We start from the raw sequence: 22,662 nt of genomic DNA on the forward strand, positions 1-22,662 counted from the left end.
ACACACACACCCACGGTGTCAGCAGGACACAGACAAGGACAAGGACAAGGACATGGGCACACATACTCATCAAGTGCAAAGGCTACAGGGCCGGCACTGCCGCCACTGGCCCACCATGAGACCCACTGACCTGGGCCCAGCCAGCTAGCTTCCCTCCTTCAAAGACAGTATTATCTACAAGTGCTGCACACAAGTACAAGCAACTCCATTTGCAGCACAATTTGTTAATAACTGAATCCACTTTAGTTCAAGAAATAAAGTTTTAAAAGAATGAAGATGGTTCACCTCTCTAAGGACAAAAAAAAAAAAAAAAAAGGACCCAACAAATATTGTCTATTTAAATCTTGGTTTTTAAAATAAGAGTTAATATTTTCAAGTATGACACTGGCCAAAACTAAATAGGTTGACAGAGTCTGTGCTGGAACGGGTGTGAGTGAACTGGTGCCAGCTTTCTAGTAACATCTACTGAGACTGATGCACCTTCTTACGGCTTCTGCCGGGTCTTCCCACCTACAATGGGGGAAGCTGAAGTTCAGGACACTAGGCCCAAGTGTCCAAGGCCATATGACCAGTGGGTGCAGGAGCCAGAAGGTGGCATCAAACTAAGCAAGCAGGTGCCTGAAGAACACCTGCAGAGACTGACACACCTTCCTCTCGATTCCTCCAGGACCTACCGTCCAGACACACCCCACTAAACAGCCAAGGTTCTTGCATTGGCCAAAATGTTTATGTCCGACAGTAAATAGCTGACAACTGAAAGGTCCCTGAGTGAGAACTAGTTCCCTCTGGGACAGTCGGTCTGGTCTGTTTTTACAGCAGACACAAATGTGAGCTTGTGAACACAGAAGGGGACTGTGAGCCCCATCCAGGGAGACCAGAACGGAGCTGAAGATGCTCCCACTCCATATTCTCACAGTCACCTGGCCTCCCTCTATCATGAGTGCATCCCCCCCAATCACCCATACCAAGATGGGGCCCTTGCAGGAGGAGCCACATGTCACCTCTCTTGTATAGATCCAGTGCCAGCAGGGCTGGCTCAGAGGTGGCACCAATACCTGCTGACAGATAACAGGGTTGAGGGTCGGATGAGCTGCCACCTGCCTCCCCCAGCCCACATCTGTTGTTTACTGGTGCTTACACTTGGCACCTGCTCTGCCAGGCATGGACTTAAGCATTAGCATGGATTCATTCATTCTCTCCTCCCCACTTCAGAAGAGGACTCTACTGGTCTCCCCAGTGGGGTATGGAGGCTCTGAACAGTCCACGCACCTGCCTGAGGCCACTGGGAGCATTGGGGAAAACAGCTAGCATGGTGGATCCCAAAACCAAGGGCCAAGAGGCCACCAGGACAAGGGAAGAGCCAGGCTAGGCACCTGACACCATGCCCCGCCTCCTCAAATACCTTCTCGGTGGGCAATGTTGCAAAGGGAGAAGTTAAGACCCCTACCCACCACCACATCACCAGCAAGGGGGTAAAACATGGGTTAAAACCTGGGTGTTCCACCCAGAAGGCAACATCTCCCTCTCCACCCCCCCACAACAGGGCTGGGGAGTTAGGAAGGATGGGGGAGAAGCTGGTGTTTAAATCACTACGGAGAACTACTTCACGGAAGGACTGTCCAGATCTCCTGCTGCTGGCTCTCAGGCAGCCTGAGGGTCCCACCCCCTTATCCCGGAATGAAAACCACACAGAAGACACAACGCTCCCTCTGTGACAAATACCCACAGACCTGTCACCAGTCTGCAGGGAAAGGTCTGGGAGGGCGGCCAGGACAGGAAGCGGGCGGAAAAAGCACTGCATCCCAGATAAGTGACGGTGGGCAGGGGTAGGTATGATCAGAGCTGTGCCTGGGAGGGACAACGGGGGACCGACCCCAGCCTGCAGCAGTGACGGCCACACGCAAGGCAAGCTCCTTTCCCCGCCCTTTTCTGGCCTCCGAGAACTCACTGAAACTACTGAAGGCAGCTGCGCCCAGAGAGAAGTGGTCTGCCTGGAGCTGATGCAGGACAAGGCCTGGCTTTTCCCTGCATCCATCCCACGCCCCCATCCCCCTCAGCCGGGAAGCCAAACACCGCAAAGAACTCCACCCCACCGAGCACGAGGCCTGCCACCAGGAGCAGGCAGACCGGCGACACGGCCCCCCACAGACCTGGCCCGAGAAGGCCAGAGCTCTCTCGCACGCGCGTCGCCACCACACCTGGGGCCCGCGTCTCCCTCCCTGGGGCGGGGCCGAAGGGGGCACAGCGCCTCCAGGCCAGCTGTGCAAGCCAACACTGGACGCCCTGGGACTGCCCAGCTAGGTGGTCTGCCCAGCTCGGAGTCAAAAGTCCTCTCGGGGGTCGGCTGGGCCCGGATAAGGGATCGACTCAGGGGTCCCGGTCGGGGGCCAGCCGGAGACGCCGGAGGGCGTGGCGGCGGCCGCCTACGCTCCTCACCTCCTTGAGCTGCTCCATCTCGCTGCGGATGGCCTCGTAGTCCACCTCGAGCTCTTCGAACTGCAGCTTGAGCTGGTGCTTCTCCTCAAGCACCGCCAGCCCATATTCGGCCGCCTGGATCTTCTCGCGTGTGGTCTCGGCCAGCTCGTGCGACAGCCGCTTCACCTCGGAGCGCAGCCACTCGGGCTGCGCCTCCATCACCAGCCGCGCGTACTCCTCTTCCTCAGACGATGCCGACATGGTGGCGGCCCGGTTCCCGTCGCTCCCACCGGGGTTCAGGCCGGGTTCCAGTCCGCTTAGCCACCGCCCAGCCCGACGGCGCCTGGGCCGCCGCGCAGCCGCAATGCGCTCCCCGCCGAGCGGGGCACTGTGGGTGCAATAGTCCCGCCCGCGGGACTACAAGGCCCATTGAGCCACGGGCCCGCCCGCCCCAGCCTGTGATTGGCCGGATCCCGCGGGCGAGCCTTCCAATGCAATCGCCTCGTTCGCTGCCGCCCAGGGCATTGTGGGTGTCGTAGTCCTGCCCGCGCTCCAACTACAAGTCTCATCATGCCCCGCGCCCGCCCGCCCCCGATCGTGATAGGCCGGTGAGGCATCCATCGCAGAGCCGGAAGCACTGGTATTTTTCGGTGTTCGAGCTGTGGGCCCGTGAGGCAGAAAACCGGCGGTTAATTCGCGTGGGCCGCGAGGGTCGCGAGCCGATCTCGGATTCGCACCGGCCCACGTGGGGAGCCCGAGGGTCTGGAGGACTGTAACCCAGCACGTGTCGAGTGAGAGAAATGGTCAAGCCCGCGGTTTAAGGTTTCTAGTAAAGCGGACGACCAGACAGACATTCTGAGGGAAATGCGGCGTGCAAAGGCACGCCGATTGAGAGCCGCTAGCGCAAGGGGCGCTTTCGCCCCTCTCCGCCCCCACCCCCCACTTAATTACGAAATGCTCCCACGTGTTTCCTAAGAATTAGACATTTCCATGTGCAGTCCAGTGATCCGATTCAGAACGGCTGACTCTGACGCCGCCCTCAGTAGCGATGGTTCCAGTCTGAACACCTCTGGATCACGCCTCGTAAGGCTGTCGTGTCTCTTTATTCTGTCTCCATCTGAGAGACTTTCTTCCTCTTTGTCTTTGTGACCTTGACTTACTGAGGCGTGCTGGACAGAGATGTGCACACTGGTGTATCCCCATGGTTAGATCAGGGTGTGCACTTGGGCAGGAATGTCACGAGGTGGTGCTGAGCCTCAGCTCGCAATTGCATCACTCGTCTCGCTACTGGGTTTTCCCTTTTACCCTGTGAGAAGACACTTTGAGGCTGCAAATAATGCCATCGCTCCTCAAACTTTTAACCCACTAGTTTTCATTGATGTTACTTGTCCACATGAATTATTACCATACTATTTCTTTTCTATTTCCATCATTTCTCTGCTCACTAGCTTTGTATTCTAGAGAACATATTTCATTCATTAGCAGTATGGATCACTGGATTCTTATTTAGTGAATGAGTTATAATCTATTACTCTCCTTGTTTACTTAGATGCTCAAATGGCAGAATTAGCCAGTGGAGGCTTCTCCAAACTGGCTTCCATGTCCTTTCAATACCTCAAAATTTTTAGCACTTCCTTACTTTCTAGCCCAAGCTGTCTCAGAATCATCTTGTAGTCTGTGTCCCAGACCTAGAATTAGCCGTGGAGCCCTGATTCCTTTTAGTGGTTTAATATTTCATTTGTATAAGAATTTGTCATAATTTCACTTGTGAAATTAAAAAACAAAAATTAGGGCATTCAACCACAGTAGGAGTAGGACACCCAACTAGCCTGGTTGCCTGGGGCTGTCCTGGTTTTAGCACTGAGTCCCAAGTCCTGGGAAACTCAGGCCTGGGCACACCTTTCAGACTAAGTGGGAGAGATCCTAGGGAAAAGAAGGGAGAAGAAACAAGCCTTGTTTGAGCGAGCTTACCATAGACAGAAGGACTGATGCTCCAAGAATCAGCGGTTTGTCCATGGTTACACAGCCTTGGGGACAATGTCCCCTTCTGACTCAGGATGACCAGACTTAGAACCCCCACCCCCACTCTTACTTTATGCCTTCATGTGGGGCTGGCCTGAGGACAAAGAGGAGAAAGGCCATGGGAATATGGGGCAGGCATTGACCACGAAGATTTGAACTTGGAGACAGGGTGGTGGTAGAAGGGGAACAGGCAGGGACTTTTCTAGGTGCTGACAGAGGATCTATCACTGCCAGTGTGGGCTTCCTGCAGGAGGGACAGCTGTGCTGGCCAGCAAGGTTAGAGCCATGAGGGAGAAGCCATGACAGTGTTAGGGGGCAGGGCATCAGGGAAGGATGCCCTGAGAAGGTGACACCTGAGTAGAGACCCAAAGGATGCACAGTCAGGCTGTTGCAGTAAGGATAAGAGAAGCAGGGTCGCCCTTGTTGAGTTCCAACTGGGCCCCAACATGGATAGGTACATGACCTACATCATCTCACTGAGTTCTCGTAACACCCCAGGAGGTAGGAATCACTATTTTCTTTGACAAATAAGGAAACACACTCAGGGCAGAGTCCTCAGTATCACGCTCCAACTCCTCACATCCCTCCTCTGGCTTCTCAATCTGACAGCAAAGGATGGACCTGCCTCAGCCTCCTGCCCTCCCAACTGCTTCTTCCATGGCCCAAGCCCCTTGCCTCCTGCTTCGACTACTGCAGTCACCTTCCCTCTGTCCTTCCCCAGGTCCCCAACCTTTTCTCTCATGACAGCAGAGGGTTCTTAGACCCAAGGCAGGTCACACCCCATCTCCTCAAATCCCTTTGAGTACATTCAGGCTGCTATAAAAATAATACACACTGGGAGGCTTTTGAACAATAGACATTTATTTCTCATGGTTCTGAAGGCTGGAAGTCTGAGATTATTGTGCCATGAGATTCAGTGTGGTGAGAACCCACTTCTTGCTGTGTCCTCACATGCCAGGAGAAGTGAGGGAACTCCATTTGGAGTCTCTTTATAAGGTCACTAATCCCATCATGACCTAATCACTGCCCAAAGGCCCCACTTCCTAACAGCGTCACCTTGGATTTTAGGATTTAATCAATGAATTTGGGGAGGGGAGGGGGGGCAGGCACAAACCTTCAAACCATAGCCCCCTCCCAGAGGCAAGGCTACTTGTGGCCACCACCCCTTAGGCCGTGCCCAGCCTGAGGAGTGGCCCTCCCACCCTTGTTGCCCCCTGGCCTCTCCCACCTTCTGGGCTGTGCTCCCCTTCCTGGCTTCATTTCCCTCCATTTCATTCTGTATTCTGTAGCTTATTCACCTTTGCACATTTGTCCCCTCAGGAAAGTCAGCTCCAGGAGGGCAGGGGCCTTAATCAGGCCTGGCCCATACCAGGGGCTCCAGCCAGGGACCGTAGAGTCTCAGGGCTCAGCTGATAGAGACTGGGCTGTCATCACCATGCCCCGCTCCCTGGACCCCCACCCCTCACCAAGAAGGGAGCACAGGAGAACAGAGGCAAACTTGGCATAGGGGGATGCTAGGGACTGCCCACAGTGTTCCCCCAAGAACAACTGGGTGAGTCAGCCTGGGGGTAAAGGGAAGTGACATCCTCCCAGAGCCTTTGTAAGATGACTCCGGTCCCTCACTCCTCCTGACCTGGGTGAGGGCAGGATGATCATGTGCACAGGTGTCCAGGCTGGGGGCTGGCCTGGGTATGGGCATTGGCAGCTTTGCAGCTCCCTTCCTTGTTATTCCCTCAAGAGCTCTGAGTGCCCATGTGAGCTCCTCCTGGAATCCTGTCTCCTCTCTGCCCATGACCATCTGGCTGTGGGCTGAGTTGCAATGCCTCTCCTGTTAGGTGACAGCCTGCCCAGGTGTCCTTGGCCAGTTGCCAGCACAGTGAATGGCTTGGCGTCCCCCACATATTCATCCTGCATGCCATAGGATGAGCCTTTGGCCCAAATGTCATTCACTCAATAAACTCTGTGCCAGGCCTTGGGGTTCAGACACAATGATGATGGAGGGGAAGACCCCAGTGTACTTATGAGCATTTACCCTGCTCCAAGTCCAATCAAGCACTTTGCATGCACGTACCATCTCTCATAAGCTTCACAAGTTAAAAAGCAAGTATCACTGTTCTCATTTTATAGGTGAGGAAGCTGAGGCACAAAGAGGGTCACATACCTTATATGGGAGAAGCCCAGAATCTGAACCAGGTGTTTGTGAATCCAGAACCTGGCCCCCAGCCTTTTCTGGGGAAACAGGACACAGGCCTCAGGGGCTCACTTTGCAAGGGGAACAGATTTAACCAGCTAACTCAGCCAATGTACCCAGGGCACTCAGGAAACCTCAAGGGTTAGCACTGGCTCTGGAGGACTCAGAACACATCACAGAGTGGGAAGTGGGTGGCAGCGGGTGGGGTTCTGAAGGATTCTCAGATGTTCACTGGGCACAGAAGGTAGAGAAGAGTGTCCCAGAGAGGGAGAGGTGGAATCATGGACAAGCATGGCCTGCAGGAGGATGGGGAACGGGGTGAATTCAGGACATGTGTGCATGTGTGTCCGTGTGTATACATGTGCTTGTGTGCATGTGCACACGTGCATCAGGAGGTGATGAAGGGGAGCTATTGGCATCAGATGATTGTAAAACTCTGTCCTAGCCAAATACTTGCATCATCAATTTCATGCTGACCAGATCTACTTGGGGTGTGTTACCTTTCAGTTCTCTGGAAGAAGGAAGGACTGCTGAAATAAAGTTTGAGGTGAAAGATGTTTATTAGGGATCAAGGCCTGTGGAAGGAAAGAGAAAGCAGCTAGATGTGGCAGCAGAAGAAGCTGAACTTCACAGTGAACTTGACCAAGGCTCACCAGCCCTATTCAGAGTTCACACCTGCCATGCAGGGGCTGCAGTCAGCTTACTGGGGCAGGTTCTGGAGTAGTGATTGTTACAGCTTAGCACAATGATTTCAAGGTGCATCCATGGTATAGCATGTATCAGAACTTCATTCCATTTTATGGCTGAATAATATTCCACTGTGTGAACAGACCACGTTTTGTTTATTCATGCATCTGCTGGTGGACACTTGGGTTGTTTGCACCCTTGGGTTATTATGAATAATGCTGCTATACACATTGGTGTACAAATATCTGTTTGAGTCCCTGCTTTCAATATTTTTTTTGGTTTTTAATTTTTTATTTCATAGGTTTAATGTGTAATCTTTACATTATTATTCAGTTTAAAACATTCACTTCTGTTTGGGTTCTCAGTTCACACATTGATTATTGAGAAGTTTGTTGCCTTGTTTCCAAAACATAGGCATATAATTATCTTTGACTGCAGAATTAGCTGATTCCCAGAGTCTCCCAAGTGCTCCTGATGGTCCACAACAGGCCTCCAGGCTGCCCGGGGTCACTAGCTGAGTGTCCATGGGGGAAGCTCCTGTGCCTTCCAGGGTCCCTGCTCGTCCCCTCTCTGCAGTGTAGGTCTTCCTAGGCTAGTGGATGGCCAGAGCAGCATACATGCTGGGCTATTCTGAGGACTCCTCTGATGGGGACAAAGGGGGTGTACTTATCTCTCGTCTGAGAGGCAAGAGGCTCAGCTGTTCGTAGGTCACATCCTGGGAGGTGTCAGATGCCACAGCCTGACTGTCCATCGGCCTGTCCTCTTCTGCTCGTCTGACCTTCATGTCCAGCAACCCCCTGACAGGGGGGAAGGAGGGGTGGCCACTCCCTGCCTGAGTCCTGGTTTTGAGAGGTTCACCTGGTCATACATCACTCCCTGGGGGTCTTTCTTGTGCCTGTTCTGCTGGGAGTCCAGCTCCACGCCTTCCTCAGGTTCTGGGTCTTTCATGGCAGCATCTGCTGACATCCTGAGTGTGCTCTGTTGCCGGTGTTGGAGAAGGAGGGAGAGCAGCAAGATGAGGGCCACCACGACCTCCATCAGGGCATTCAGGTACCTTTTGAAACCCGTCTGTGGGCTGGTCTCTGTGGTGGTGGGGGACCGGTGCTCAGAGCCTCTAGCTGTAGAGATGGGTCCCCTTGGTGGGGGGCTGGTGTCCCCAGAGAGTCCTGAGATCAGGAGCACTAGATGGTCACTGGCATGTGACCACACCTGGGGGGTGTTCCTGTAATAGACATAGCATCTGAACATCCATTTGTGGCTGGGGGTCACGGGACCCACAGGAAACAGGGCTTGGGAGTGCCCACTGGGCTGTCGCTGTGAGTCCAGGATCCAGAAGGGCCTGTATTCTCCTTCCTTAGTCAGAATGAACCTGTCAGATCCCTGCCATGAGCCACACAGGAGGGTCACGTTCCCTCCTGAGGTCACGACAGGGCTCAGCAGGGCTGAGAGGTAAGGTTTGCTGTAGAATCCTATCATCACCAGCTCCAGGGGGTCACTGCGCTCTGACAAGCCAATGGGGTTGAGATAGCTACAGTGATATATCCCTGCATAGATGTATTTCCAGAAAAACTTGGCCTTGTCCCCAGGCTCCACTGGTATCTGACAGTCCCACGGTGCAAGTTCTCCTTCTCTATACAGGTGGAATTGACGCCTTTCAGGGGCCCCTGACACCAGATGGTCACCAGCGTCTCCCAGGGGATCACAGAGCCTAATTCAGCCCAGATGGTGGGTTTGGGAAGGGTCCCTGTCTGCACCCGGGTCTTCTGGCCTAGACTCAACCCTGGAAGAGAGTTCCCTGTGAAAGATTTGCACCTGGACGTCAGAGCTGATTCTCTTTTTAACGGGTACACTTGAGCTACCTGAGCCTGAGGTTCCCCTTGAACAAGTAGGGTGAGAGTCTCCCCATTCCTTCCTGCTGTCCCCTCACCCTCTCCACAACTGACCGAAGCTGAGAAAAGCAGAGAGGATGGACATCATGGCGCCCACTCTGAGTGTTCCCACTGTGTAGATAGAGGAGACTCCAGGGCCTGAAGGACAGACAGGCACACAGGATGTGGTGAGTCATGAGTTGCCACCACCCTTCCAGGTTCCTACAGCTGTGGACCTGCAGAGAGGAGTTGGCCCCTCCCTGAGCCTGGATGAGGGTTTAGAAGGACTTCAGGCCCTCAGTCAATTCTTTTGAGTATGTACCTAGAAGAGAATAGCTGGATCATATTGTAACTCTATGTTTAACCTTTTGAGGAACTGCCATACTGTATTTTCCATTTCAAAAAATAATAGCCATCCAAATGGGTGTGAAGTGGTACATCACTGTGATTTTAATTATATTTTCCTAATGAATACTGATGTTGATCACCTTTTCATGTGTTTACTGGACATTTGTATATCTTTAGAGAAATGTTTATTTAAGTTCTTTGACAATTTTTGAATTGAGTTATTTTTGTTGTTGAGTTGTAGGAGTTCTTTAAAATGAGGTCAGACAATTAAGTTCACTAACTCATCCTAGAAAAAGTACTACATACAAGTACCTCATTGCTGAATATCACTACGGTCACCTTTGAAGTACTCCCCTTGGGAAGCTATGCACCAACGCCAGCTCCTAGTCCACCCTTCAAAGCAATTTTGTTTTGTTTGTTTTGTTGTTGTTGTTGTTGTTGTTTTTAGCCGAGTCATCCTGCCACCTGTTGGCAGCTCAGCCGCAGCTCAGCTCGGGCCGGGAATCGAACTGGATACCCTCTTGCTCAGAGCTCGCACCCTTGAGTGCGCTCTTAACCAACTGAGTCACTCGGCCGGCACTTCAGAGCAATTTTGGAACTCTTTTTCTGGAATGGTCATCAGAGCAGTTGTCGTATCACCCTTGATGTCCTGAATGTCATCCAAATGTCTTCTTTCAATATTTTCCTTTATGTTTGGGCAAAGAAAGAAGTCACTGGGGGCCAGATCAGGTGAGTAGGGAGGGTGTTCCCATACATTTATTTGCTTACTGGCTAAAAACTCCCTCCCAGACAGTGCCATGTGAGCTGGTGCATTGTCGTGATGCAAGAGCCATGAATTGTTGGCAAAAAGTTCAGGTCATCTAGCTTTTTCACGCAGCCTTTTCAGCACTTCCAAATAGTACACTTGGTTAACTGTCCAGTTAGTACAAATTCATAATAAATAATCCCTCTGAGATCAAAAAAGGTTAGCAACATTGTTACAACAAGTTCGCGAACTAGTCAGACTTTGTATTCTAGATATTAATCCCTTACCAGATATATGATTTATAAATATCTTCTCCCATTCTGTATGCTCTCTTTCCACTTTTTGAAAATGTCTTTTAAAGCACAAAAGTTTTTAACTTTGGTGAGATATAATTTGTCTATTTTTGTGTTTGTTGACTGTGCTTTTGGTGGCATATCCAAGAAATCATTGCGAAATCTAATGCCATTAAGATTTCCTGCTAGGTTTTCTTCTAAGAGTTCTATTGTTTTAGTTCTTAAATTTTGTCTTTGAACCATTTTCAGCTAATTTTTGCATATGGAGTAAGGTAAGTGTCCAACTTCATTCTTTTGCATATATTGTATATCCAGTTTTTTCAGTGCCATTTGTTCAAGAGACTATCCTTTCACCATTAGAGTATTCTTGGGATCCTTGTCAAAAATCAGTCAACGTTATATGTGAATGCTTATATCTGGGCTCTCTATTTTATTCTATTGGTCTATATGTCTGTTTATGTCAGCACCACACTCTTTTGCATACAGTAGCTTTGTAATAAGTTTTGAAATAGGAAAGTGTGAGTCCTCCAATTTTGTTCTTCTATTTCAAGATTGCTTTGGCTATTTAGGGTCTCTTGAGATTCCATATGAGTTTTAGGATGAATTTTTTATTTCTGTAAAAAATGCTGTTGGAATTTTAATAGGGATTATGTTGACTCTGTAGACTGCTTTGAGTAGTATTGTCATTGTTAACAATATTGTCTTCCAGTCCATGAACACAGAATATTTTTCCATTTATACGTGGTCTGACAGTTAAGTTCGTGAACTTGTTGTAACAATGTTGCTAACCTTTTTTTGATATCAGAGGGATTATTCATTATGAATTTGTACCAACTGGACAAACAGTTAACCAAGTTTATTATTTGGAGGTGCTGAAAAGGCTGCGTGAAAAAGTTAGATGACCTGAACTTTTTGCCAACAATTCATGGCTCTTGCATCACGACAATGCACCAGCTCACACAGCACTCACTGTCTTTGAGGGAGTTTTTAGCCAGTAAATAAATAACTGTATTGGAACACTCTCCTTACTCACCTGATCTGGCCCCCAGTGACTTCTTTCTTTATCTGAAAATAAAGGATATATTGAAAGGAAGACATTTGGATGACATTCAGGACATCAAGGGTAATGCAACGACAGCTCTGATGGCCATTCCAGAAAAAGAGTCCCAAAATTGTTTTGAAGAGTGGACTAGGCACTGGCGTTGGTGCATAGCTTCCCAAGGGGAGTACTTCAAAGGTAACTGTAGTGATATTCAGCAATGAGGTATGTAGCACTTTTTTCTAGGATTATTTCTCGAACTTAATTGTCAGATGTTGTATGTCATCTTTAATTTCTTTTGGCAATGTTTTGCAATTTTCAGTCTACAGGTCTTTTGCCTCCTTAGTTAAGTTAATTCTTAAGTATTTTTATGCTATTATAAATGTGTTTTCTTAATTTTCTTCACAGATTGTTCATCGTTAGTGTACAGAAATGCTATTGATTTTTGTGTGTTAATTTTGTATCCTACAATTCTGCTGAATTTGTTTATTTGCTCTAATAGGTTGTTTTGGGGGGAGGGGGTGCTAGGAAATCTTTTGGGTTTTCTACAAACAAGATCATGTCAACTATAGACAAAGATAATTTTACTTTTTAATTTGTATGCTTTTTATTTATTTTTCTTGCTGAATTGCTCTGGTCAGGATATCCAGTACTATATTGAATAACAATGGCAAAAGTGGGCATTCTTTTATTTTTTTATTTTTCAATTACAGTAAATATACAATATTATATTAGTTTCAGGTGTACAACATAGTGATTAGATATTTATATAGCTTACAAAGTGATCACCCGAATAAATCTAATACCCATCTGACACCATACATAATCATTGCAATATTATTGACTATATTTCTTATGCTATGCCCTACATCCCATGACTATTTTGTAACTTCCAATTTGCACTTCCTAATTCCTCCCCTTTTTTCACCCATCTTCGTAAACCCCTCTCATCTGGCAACCATCAAAATGTGCTCTGTATCTATGAGTTTGTTTCTGGGTTTTTTTGTTTATTTTGTTCTTTAGATTCCACATATAAGTGAAGTCATATGGCATTTGTTTTTCTCTGACTTCTCTACTTAGCACAGTACCCCCTATCTAGGCCCATTCATGTTGTTGCAGATAGCAAGATTTCATTCTTTTTTATGGCTGAGTAATATTCCATTGTGTTTATGTACCACCCCTTCTTTATTCATTCATCCATCAATGGACACCCAGGCTGCCTCCATATCCTGGCCATTGTAAACAATGCTGCAATGAATATATGGATGCACAGGTCTTCTCAAAGTGTATGATCCTTTTAATATACAGCAGAATTTGGCTCGCTAGTATTTTGCTGAGGATTTTTGTAGTGATATTTATAAGGAATAAATGGTCAGTAAGGAAGATACTTTAAAAGGTAAATGAGGGCCGGCTGAGTGGCATGTTGGTTAAGAAATGGCTTGGGACGCCAGAGGGCCCTGGTTCGGATCCCACATATGAGGGCCAGTGACACTGCCCTCTACAGCTAAGATGCTGAACAACAGCTCAACCTGGAGCTGGGCTGCTGTGAGTCGCCGGCGACAGCGTAGGCTGCAGCTCCTGCTGCAGTGAGTTTGCCATGGGCTACCGAGTGTGGCCAGCAGCCAGCGTGAGCGGCCAGCAGCCGCCGTGAGTGGTCGTCCAGAAGCCGGCGACTGATCTGCCTCACCCGGGAAGAGCACAATGATGTTGCCAACTTGAGCCAGTGAAGCAACGTCCTCCACAACTAGACTGAAGAAGAAAAGGACAGCAACTTGTCTGTTCCCCTTCCCCAAATTCCCCAGCGCTGTTCCCATCCCCCAATTTCCCAATAAAAATCTTAAAAAAAAAAAGTAAATGAAAATCACCTAAATCCCCTAGTTAAGATGATTGCGCTACATGGACCTGAACTTGATATCATGTTAAGAGAGGGAAGAAACAGGAGATAGAGTCCCTGTCCTTGCAACTCTGGAATGTGTCCTTGCACACTTCCTACAGAACTAGAAAAAGAGAAGTGGAATCACTGTGGTTTGAATGGCGGTGGGAGTATGGGGAATTATTTTTCCTTGAACATTTTTTTTTTTAAGATTTTTATTGGGGAATTGGGGAAGGGGAACAGACAAGTTGCTGTCCTTTTGTTCTTCAGTCTAGTTGTGGAGGACGTTGCTTCACTGGCCCAAGTTGGCACCATCATTGCGCTCTTCCCGGGCGAGGCAGATCAGTCGCCAGCTTCTGGACAGCTGCTCACGGCGGCTGCTGGCTGCTCACTCTGGCTACCGGCCACACACGGTAGCCCATGGCAACCCACTGCAGCAGTGACTTACGGCAGCCCAGCTCCAGGTTGAGCTGTTGTTCAGCATCTTAGCTGTAGAGGGCAGTGTCACTGGCTCTCATATGTGGGATCCGAACCTGGGCCCTCTGGCGTCCCAAGGCAGCTCTTAACCAAGGCGCCACTCGGCCAGCCCTGAACATTTTTAATAAAGGAATTATTGTTAATTTTAGGTGTAATTATGTAAGAAAATGTTTATATGTATTCTAAAGTATTTACAGGTGGAAGACATGTTTGGCGTTTGTTTTAAACTACTCCAGATAAAAAGGGAGAGAGGGAGAATGAAACAAACAGAAGTTGGTGGTGGTAGTTGAAGCTGGGTGGGTGCACACACTGTTACATTAGGCTCTTGACTTTTGGGTCCATGGTCAAATTTTTTAAGAAATATTTTCTTTTCTTTTTTCTCTTTAGGTTGTCCATGGTTTATTGAAACTATCATGGCACAGCAGGAAGATTCAAACGGGTCCTTGCAGTGCTTTGAAATTCATCCCAACTGTAGGCTGAGTGACCCGCAGGTTGGGTAGACTGCCAAAGTCCAAGAGTTCAGCATTTCCTTAGTGTCTGGGTCAACTTCAATGATCTCCTGATCCAGGTCTGAGACCTCAGGAACATCATTCTCTCTCCTTTCTCTCTGCTCTTCCTGCAGCTTGATGGAGATACTTCTTATGGGCCTCTCAGAATCCGCTTCATCAGATGTGTGACATAGCTTGCTGTCTTGTTGTGGAGCTTCTTGCTGGGAATAATGGCGATCTCTTTGCACACACACTTGTTGGTGTGGAAGTCATTGCCCGTTTAGTATTTCTTGATGATGACCCAGGTCACCTTCTTCATGGGCTCAGTGTGAATGAGGGCCCATCTTGGTGGGTTGCTGGTGATACAGAAGAAATATTTTCAAATGTTTTAATGTTATAATGACATCTTCATAAAGCATGAGAAGGCTAAATAAAGAAGATCGTTTGCCTGTCTCTACTCAGAAATGTGTCAGGCTGCCACCAGAGCACCACTTGACTTCTAAGTGGCTGTCCCTACTAGGGACAGAGTGCCTGACCAGTGGACATGAATTCTAATCTCATGCTTCAACCTACTTCTTATTATAAATGAATCCACTGGTCCCATTTATCAGTTGGTCTCCTTATACAACTTTATTTTTTAAAATACTGTTATTGTTTTTAGGTAATACAAGTATACCAGTGAGGCAATAAATATCCCTGCCCATAATTTTTGAGGCCTACATAATTCTCTTGTTCCTGGGAGGGGGACATTTCAGTTGGTAAAAGTTGTTGAATTAATATTGCCACAGATGTTCAATAATGTAGCTGCTGGGATGAGGTCTGTATGGGCACCTTTCCCAGTCCAGCTTCTGATTGATGAGTGGACACCTCCATCCCTTAGGATTTCCTGCCAGGACCTCACCTCTGTCTTTAGGTGCCCAGTGGTAGGGTATCCTCTTGCTTGAGCCAGGACAGCTCTGGAGGGGATATCCAATAGGGACAATTGTCTAATAGTCAAGATTGTCCAGGGCCGGCCGAGTGGCGCGTTGGTTGAGAGTTGGCTTGGGATGCCAGCTCCGAGCAGTAGGGCCCCGGTTCAGATCCCACATATGAGAGCCAGTGACACTGCCCTCTACAGCTAAGATGCTGAACAACAGCTCGACCTAGAGCTGGGCTGCCATGAGTTGCTGGCAATGGTGTAGGCTGCAGCCCCTATGGCAGTGGGTTGCCATAAGCTACCGTGAGTGGCCGGCAGCCAGCGTGAGCGGCCAGCAGCCGGTGTGAGCTGCCAAGAGCCGCTGTGAGCAGCCCCATCCAGTGGCCGGCGACCAATCTGCCTCACCTGGGAAGAGCGCAATGATAATACCAACATGGGCTAGTGAAGCGACATCCTCCACAACTAGACTGAAGAACAAAAGGACAGCAACTTGTCTGTTCCCCTTCCCCAAATTTCCCAGCGCTGTTTCCCTCCCCCAATTCCCCAATAAAATCTTTTTTTAAAAAGTTAAAAAAAAAAAAGATTGTCTGTAAGGATCTCTCCTCCTCCACATGTCTCCTTTTTTTGCCTTCAAATTTTGGCATACCCCTCAAATTGATTTATAGATTAAACACAATCACTATAAAATTTCCAGCTGGCTTTTTTTTTCAGAAATTGATAAATGTAATAGAATCAAGAGTCCAGTAATTAACCCACACCTTTATGGTGAGTTGATTGTCAACAAATGCTCTGAGACAATGGAAAAACTCTTAGAAGAAAACATACCTATAAATCTTTGTGACCAAGGATTAAGCATGGTTTCTTAGATATGACACCAAAAGCACAGAAAAAATAAAAATAAAGTAAGTTTGACTTCGTCAAATTTGAAAATCTGTGCTTCAAAGGAAAATATTAAGAGTAGAATGGGAGAAAATCTTTCAAATTAATATCTCATAAGGGTCAAGCATCCAGGATCCCCTGAGCACAGGTTCACTTGGGAGTCAACCTCCAAGAACCTGATGTCAGCCCAGGGCTCAGGCCGGCATCCTAGCACCCTCTGCTGGCAGATCACAGCTCTTTACCTGAGGATTCCAGCTGAGGCAGGGCCCAGAGGGAAGGGTTTTCACCTGGGTGCAGGAGTAGGAGAGGTTTGGTAGACAAGAGGAAGAGGGAATCAGGAAGGAGAGGGGAGCAGGAAGGAGGAGGGGGAGGAGGAAGGAGGAAAAGTTTTCCATGCACAAACACTGCACTTTACTAATGATACCACCAACACCACCAAGTGTCTTAGCTCAGGCTTCCATATCAAAATACCATAGGGCTGGGTGATTTAAACCACAGGCATTTATTTCTTAGAATCCAAGAGGTTAGAAGTCCAAGAGCATGGTGCCAGCACTGTGGATTCTGGCGAGAGCTCTCTTCCTGGCTTGTAGACAGCCAGTTTCTCCCTGTGTCCTCACATAGCAGAGATACAAAAAGCTCTGGTAGTTCTTCCTCTTCTTCTTCTTCTTCTTTTTTTTTTAAGATTTTATTGGGGAATTGAGGGAGGGAAACAACATTGGGGAATTGGGAAAGGGGAACAGACAAGTTGCTGTCCTTTTGTTCTTCAGTCTAGTTTTGGAGGACATCACTTCACTGGCCCATGTTGGTAATATCATTGCCTCTTCCTGGGTGAGGCAGTCGCTTGCTGGCCATTGGACGACCGCTCACGGCAGCTCACAAATGCGCACACCAGCTTCCCGCCAGCCCCACTGCAGCCTACGCCGTCCCCGGCAACTCATGGCAGCCCAGCTGCAGGTCGAGCTATTGTTCACCATCTTAGCTGTAGAGGGCGCAGCATCACTGGCCCTCATGTGGGATCTGAACCGGGACCCTGCTGCTCAGAGCTGGCGTCCCAAGCCAACTTAACCAATGTGCCACTCGGCCGGACCGGTTCTTCCCCTTCTTATGAAGGCACTAACCCTATTGGATTTGGGCCCCCACTAATAACCTCATTTAACCCTTTTCACCTACTCACAGGCCCTATCTCTAAACAGAGTCACACTGGGGGTTAGGGCTTCAACATGGGGATCTTAGGGGGGACAATATTTAGTTCATAGCAACAATAATAATAGATATCAGGAGGTGTGCTGTTAGATATTTAACGACATGCTCTCCTGTTTTTAAAAAAGCCCTAATTTGTAGGATTTTGTGATTTCTTCACAGCCAATTTCAAGCTACCAGTGGCAACTATAATGTGGCCTTGGATTGGAAAGAAATGCATGGTAGCAACCATAACATAGTATTCTCCCACACAGATAAATACACATAAATAACCTCGAGAGCACAGTAATAGTAAAATGTAGCAAAGTAATTAGGAAGTGATGAATCTTCTGCATTTACTATAATCTATTGGGTTGTCAGAAAAGTCATGATGCATTTTTGCATAGAAAACATAGAAAAAATATGTCATGACTTTTCCGACAGCCCAATATTTATTTATAAGTGTATGTAATTGAATGTTTAATGGAGGTTGAGTTTAACAATAGGTTCCAGCATTCCTGCAAATTTAACAATGGATTCTTGTAGCCAGTGTGGTTTAACTTTCACTTACACCAATTCCATATGTGGGCCACTCACACCGGACACTTTATTACTGTTATTTTCATAATAATTAGCTATCATTTGTTGAACACCTACTTTGTTCTAGGTTATCTTTAAACTACCAGCATTTATCTCATTTAATCTTACAAAAGCCTTATAGCTAGTTATTATTCTCATTTTTCACATGGGGAAACTGCGATACAGAGTTAGAATAATACAGCCATGAATTTGAACTCCTGGGCTCTGGGAAATAAAGAGGGAGCCCATACTCCCACTCATCATCATTCTACTGCCACCTAAACTGTTCTTCATGTTTTACCCCACCCATCAGTCCTCCTGGACCCCCAGACAACATGGCATTTCTGAATGGATTTCCAAGGCTGTGTTAAACACTACTCACCTCATGTGAACTCCCCATCTTTCCAAGCTCTCACCCAAACTCCTGCTGTGAAGAACTGTGATGTTTCAGAGCCCCCAGGACTGGAAACTTTTCCCATGATGGAAAACTTCCCCATCGTGTGAGTCTTGATAGAAGATGAGTCAACTTCCCAATATTGAAGCCCAAAGGAGCATATCCTCACCTCCAGGCTTTGAAGCTGGGGTCTGGGCATCTGAGCTGAAGTGTTTGAGATTTCAACAACAACTCTTCTCACAATCCCTTTTCTATATATGTACTTTAATGCCAATGCCTACATAAAATACAAGGCCCACAAAAGGCCATTTGTATGGAAAAGCCACTGGAAGTGGCTTGGATGTGCCCAAAATTTGGGTGAGGCGTGGTCTCAGGAAATCACTAGGGAGGGGCAGATGAAAGGTGATAGCTACTTTGATGGAGACTCAGATATGACGGCTGCCTGCATCTGCATGCAGGGAGGGGGAGGACTCAACAAAGAAACAATGGCTTCTGCCACTTCCTCTGGGAGAGAGCTGTCCCTGCAGCCCCCACCCTGAAGCAAGATAATTCAATTGCTCCTTGTATGTCCCTGGTGCCTTTTGAGCTGCTGCCCCAGTGCTGGAGCTCAGAGCCAGGGATTCCATCAGTGAGTAAGTCTGTGCTTGGTCCCTTTAAGAGGAGCACCTGGAATTCTAACTCCCCTCTGTCTCACTCAGCCACAATTTCTGCTGGTTTTCACAACCAGAAGTTATGAAGACTTCTCTCCCTGACATTGAAACCCTGGCCTGGAGAGGGGCTGGGATCTCTTGCTCTTCAGGTGGGGACCTCCACAGCTTTTTAATGGTCACAGAGTATGGTCACAGAGTGTGGGACCAGCCCATTCCATGTCTCTGCCCATCCTACTAGTCTCAAGATGGCCTCTTCTGTATGTCCATAGTTGTAGGACTTCTGTTCAGCAAGATTTCAGCTGAGTCTCAATAATGGTTGTTCTGTGGTTTAGTTGTAATTGATGTGGTCCTGAGAGGAGGTGAGCACAACATTTACCTACTCTGCCATCTTGACTGGAAATTCCTGGGAATGGGTTCTTGCCATCTGCAGTGGCATGGATGGACCTGGAGGGTACTGTGCTGAGTAGAGTATGTCAGACAGAGAAAGACAGAAGCAATGTGATTTCACGTATATGTGGAATCTAAGAACAAAATAAACAAACAAAACAGAAACAAATTCATAGACACAGAACATTTTGATGGTTGCCAGATGAGAGAGAGTTCAGGGCATGGGTGAAAACAGGGAAGGGATTAAGAAGTACAAATTGGTCCTCCACAACTAGACTGAAGAACAAAAGGACAGCAACTTGTCTGTTCCCCTTCCCCCGATTCCCCAGTGCTGTTCCCTTCTCCCAATTCCCCAATAAAATCTTTAAAAAAAAAAAAGTACAAATTGGTTGTTACACAGTAGTCCTGGAAATGTAGGGTATAGAATAAGGAATATAGTCAATAATATTGTAATGACTATATATGGTGTCAGATGGGTACTAGATTTATCAGGTGATAGATAGATAGGAGGGGGTTTGGGGGTCAGGGTGAAAAAGGTGAAAGCATTAAGAACACAAATTCATAGTTACAAAATAGTCATGGGGATGTAATGTAAAGCATGGAGTATATAGTCAATCATATGTTAATAACTATGTATAGTGCCAGGTGAGTCCTAGGCTAGTCCGTGGTATCACTTCTTAAATTATATAAATGTCTACCACTATGCTATACACATGAAGTTAATATAAAATAATATTGAATGTCAACTGTAATTGAAAAATTTTAAAAGGCAGGGGGAAAGGTGAGGGGGAATAAGAGGTGCAAATTTCCAGGTATAAAACAAGTACTCATAAGTCATGGGGATGTAATGTATAGTTTAGGGAATATAGTCAATAATATTTTGATAGTACATACAGTGTCAGATTGTTGCTGAACTTATAGTGATCACTTCTTTTGGTATTATAAATGGTGAATAACTATGGTGTACACCTGAAACTAATGTAATATTGTATGTTAGCTACATTTTAATAAAAATATTTTTAAAAAAAGAAGTTATAGGGCAGCCAGTTAACTCAGTTGGTTAGAGTGCAGTGTTCATAACAGCAAGGTTGAGGGTTTGATCCCCACATGGGCCACTGAGATGCACCCTCCACAATTAGATTGAAACAACTACTTGACTTGGAGCTGATGGGTCCTGGAAAAACACACTGTTCCCCAGTAAAAAGTTGTGTTTGTTTTTTGTTTGTTTGTTTTTGTTTTTTGTTTTAAAGAAGAAGTTATACAAAAGAACCAAATAGAAATTTTGGTATGGAAAAGTATAATAACTGAAATGAAACTTTTACTAAAGGGCTCAAAAGCAGAATTAAGATGGCAAAATAAAAAAAATGGCAAACTTAATAGAGCAATAAAAATTATCCAATCTGAAAACAAAAAGACAAAAAGATTGAAGAAAAATAAAGACATCCTCAGGCATCTCTTAAACAACATCAAGTGTACCAACAACATAAGTAAAATGGGAGTCTCAGAGGGAAGGAGAAAGAGAAAGGGAAAAATATATTCAAAGATATAATTGGAAAAATTTTAGAAATTTGATGAAAAACAATCTACAGATACATGAAAATAAACACATAGAAACCCATACCTATGCACTTCATAGCCAAACTGTTGAAAGCCAAATTCAAAATGAAAATCTTGACAGCAAGAAGAAAATGACATACACTTATATGATAATACAGATGACTTCTCATCAGTAACAATGGAGCACATAAGTGTGGAATGGCATATTTAAAGTGCTGGATGAAAAGATTGAGAGTTTGATATCCAGAAAAACTATGTTTAAAAATGGAGATGAAAGAAAGCTTTTTCCAGATAAATAAATATCAAGAGATGCTAGCATATTGGCCTAACAAAAATTACTAAAAAAAAATCCTTCAAGCTAAAAAACAACTATACTAGATAGTAACTTGAATGCACAGGAAGAAATGAAGGGATGCATAAGTAAATATCAAAGACTCTCTATATATGTTTTTTTCTCATTTCTTCTCTTAGCTTAATTAAAATGCATAGCATTGCATAAAGCATTAATTATAACACTGTAATTATGAAATATATATGATATATATGATATATACGTATGTATATGACAATAATAGTGTAAAAAACAGGGAAGGAAATGATAGTAAATTTGATCAGGTGCTTTCTATTCTGCCATGCTTCAGTTAGTATTATTCTAAAGTAAATTGTGATAAGTTAACATGCATATTGTAATCCCTAGAGCACTCATTAATAAAATAAAATAAAAATAAAGTAAAAATAATCAATAGAGGAATTAACAGTGCTCTAAAAATATTGTTTAGAGAAAAAGAAGGCAGTAAAGGAGGAAGAGAGGAACAAAAATAATGTGAGACATATAGAAAATAGCAAATTGACAGATGTAAATCCAACCACATTGATAATTACATTAAATGTAAATGTCCTAAACATACTACTCAAAAGGCACAGATTTTGAGAGTGGATGAAAAATAAAGACCTAACTTTGCTTTCTACAAGAGACACATCTAGATTCAAATAAATAGGTGTGGGAAACATATACCACACAAACAATAACCATAAGATAACTAAAAGGGCTATATTCCAGTTTGCCCTGAAATTAGACAAAATAGATTTTAAGGAAAAAAAAAACATTACTAGAGAGAATTTCATATCATATAATGATTAATACGCAAGGAAAATATAAAAATTACAAATATAGTTCGATGCCGGCCCGAGCTAAGCTGCTGCTAAACTGCCAATAGGTAGCAGGATGGCTCAGCTAAAAAAACAAACAAACAAACAAACAAATATATACACTATTGACCTTAAAAAATAAACAGCCAGATTTTTCTCCAGCAAAATGGGTTTATTAGGGAACAACAAAGAATTGCAATTAGCGACATGCGGTCTAATGGCAAATCATGTGCAAGTCCAGAGAAAGAAAGGAGAGGAATGCTCTTTTATGGACTTGGGAGGAGCTGTTGTAAAAGACACAAAGCAATACAGAGATGGCTGCTGCCTGTGCTGTGCTTGGAAATGCCATAAGAGGCCAAGTGTCAAACCAAGACCAGCTGATGCTAGTGTGTAGGGCTTAGGGCTTCTCAGCCAGAGGTCTGGGACACACTGAAGCCAGGTGCTGCTTGTTTGGGTTTTGTGAACCTTTGAGAGATTTTAGGAAAGTCCACAGCATGAGCCAAGGCAGGACATTTATACGGAAAAG

At 46.0% G+C, this 22,662-nt stretch overlaps 1 protein-coding gene and 2 pseudogenes across 3 annotated transcripts in view; all 3 read right to left on the bottom strand.

Annotated features, from left to right (window-relative positions):
• Positions 1-2,794, bottom strand: part of LOC109375243 (inositol-pentakisphosphate 2-kinase) — a 112,253-nt gene extending 109,459 nt beyond the window's left edge. Inside the window, exon 1 of one of the 3 annotated variants that reach the window (XM_019630520.1) lies at positions 2,437-2,794. In XM_019630520.1, coding sequence (XP_019486065.1) covers positions 2,437-2,676 — 240 coding nt within the window. In that variant the 5' untranslated portion in view covers positions 2,677-2,794. The remainder of the gene's footprint in view (positions 1-2,436) is intronic. The other 2 variants (XM_019630519.1, XM_019630521.1) reach the window with 2 other exon arrangements.
• Positions 2,795-2,983: 189 nt separating this feature from the next.
• On the bottom strand, positions 2,984-9,292 carry LOC109375234 (leukocyte immunoglobulin-like receptor subfamily A member 5; annotated as a pseudogene).
• A 5,097-nt stretch (positions 9,293-14,389) lies between these two features.
• Positions 14,390-14,802, bottom strand: LOC109375235 (40S ribosomal protein S17 pseudogene; annotated as a pseudogene).
• Positions 14,803-22,662: the final 7,860 nt, after the last annotated feature.

Source organism: Hipposideros armiger, unplaced genomic scaffold (genome assembly GCF_001890085.2).
Source record: "Hipposideros armiger isolate ML-2016 unplaced genomic scaffold, ASM189008v1 scaffold_919, whole genome shotgun sequence".
Classification (NCBI taxonomy): Eukaryota; Metazoa; Chordata; class Mammalia; order Chiroptera; family Hipposideridae; genus Hipposideros; species Hipposideros armiger.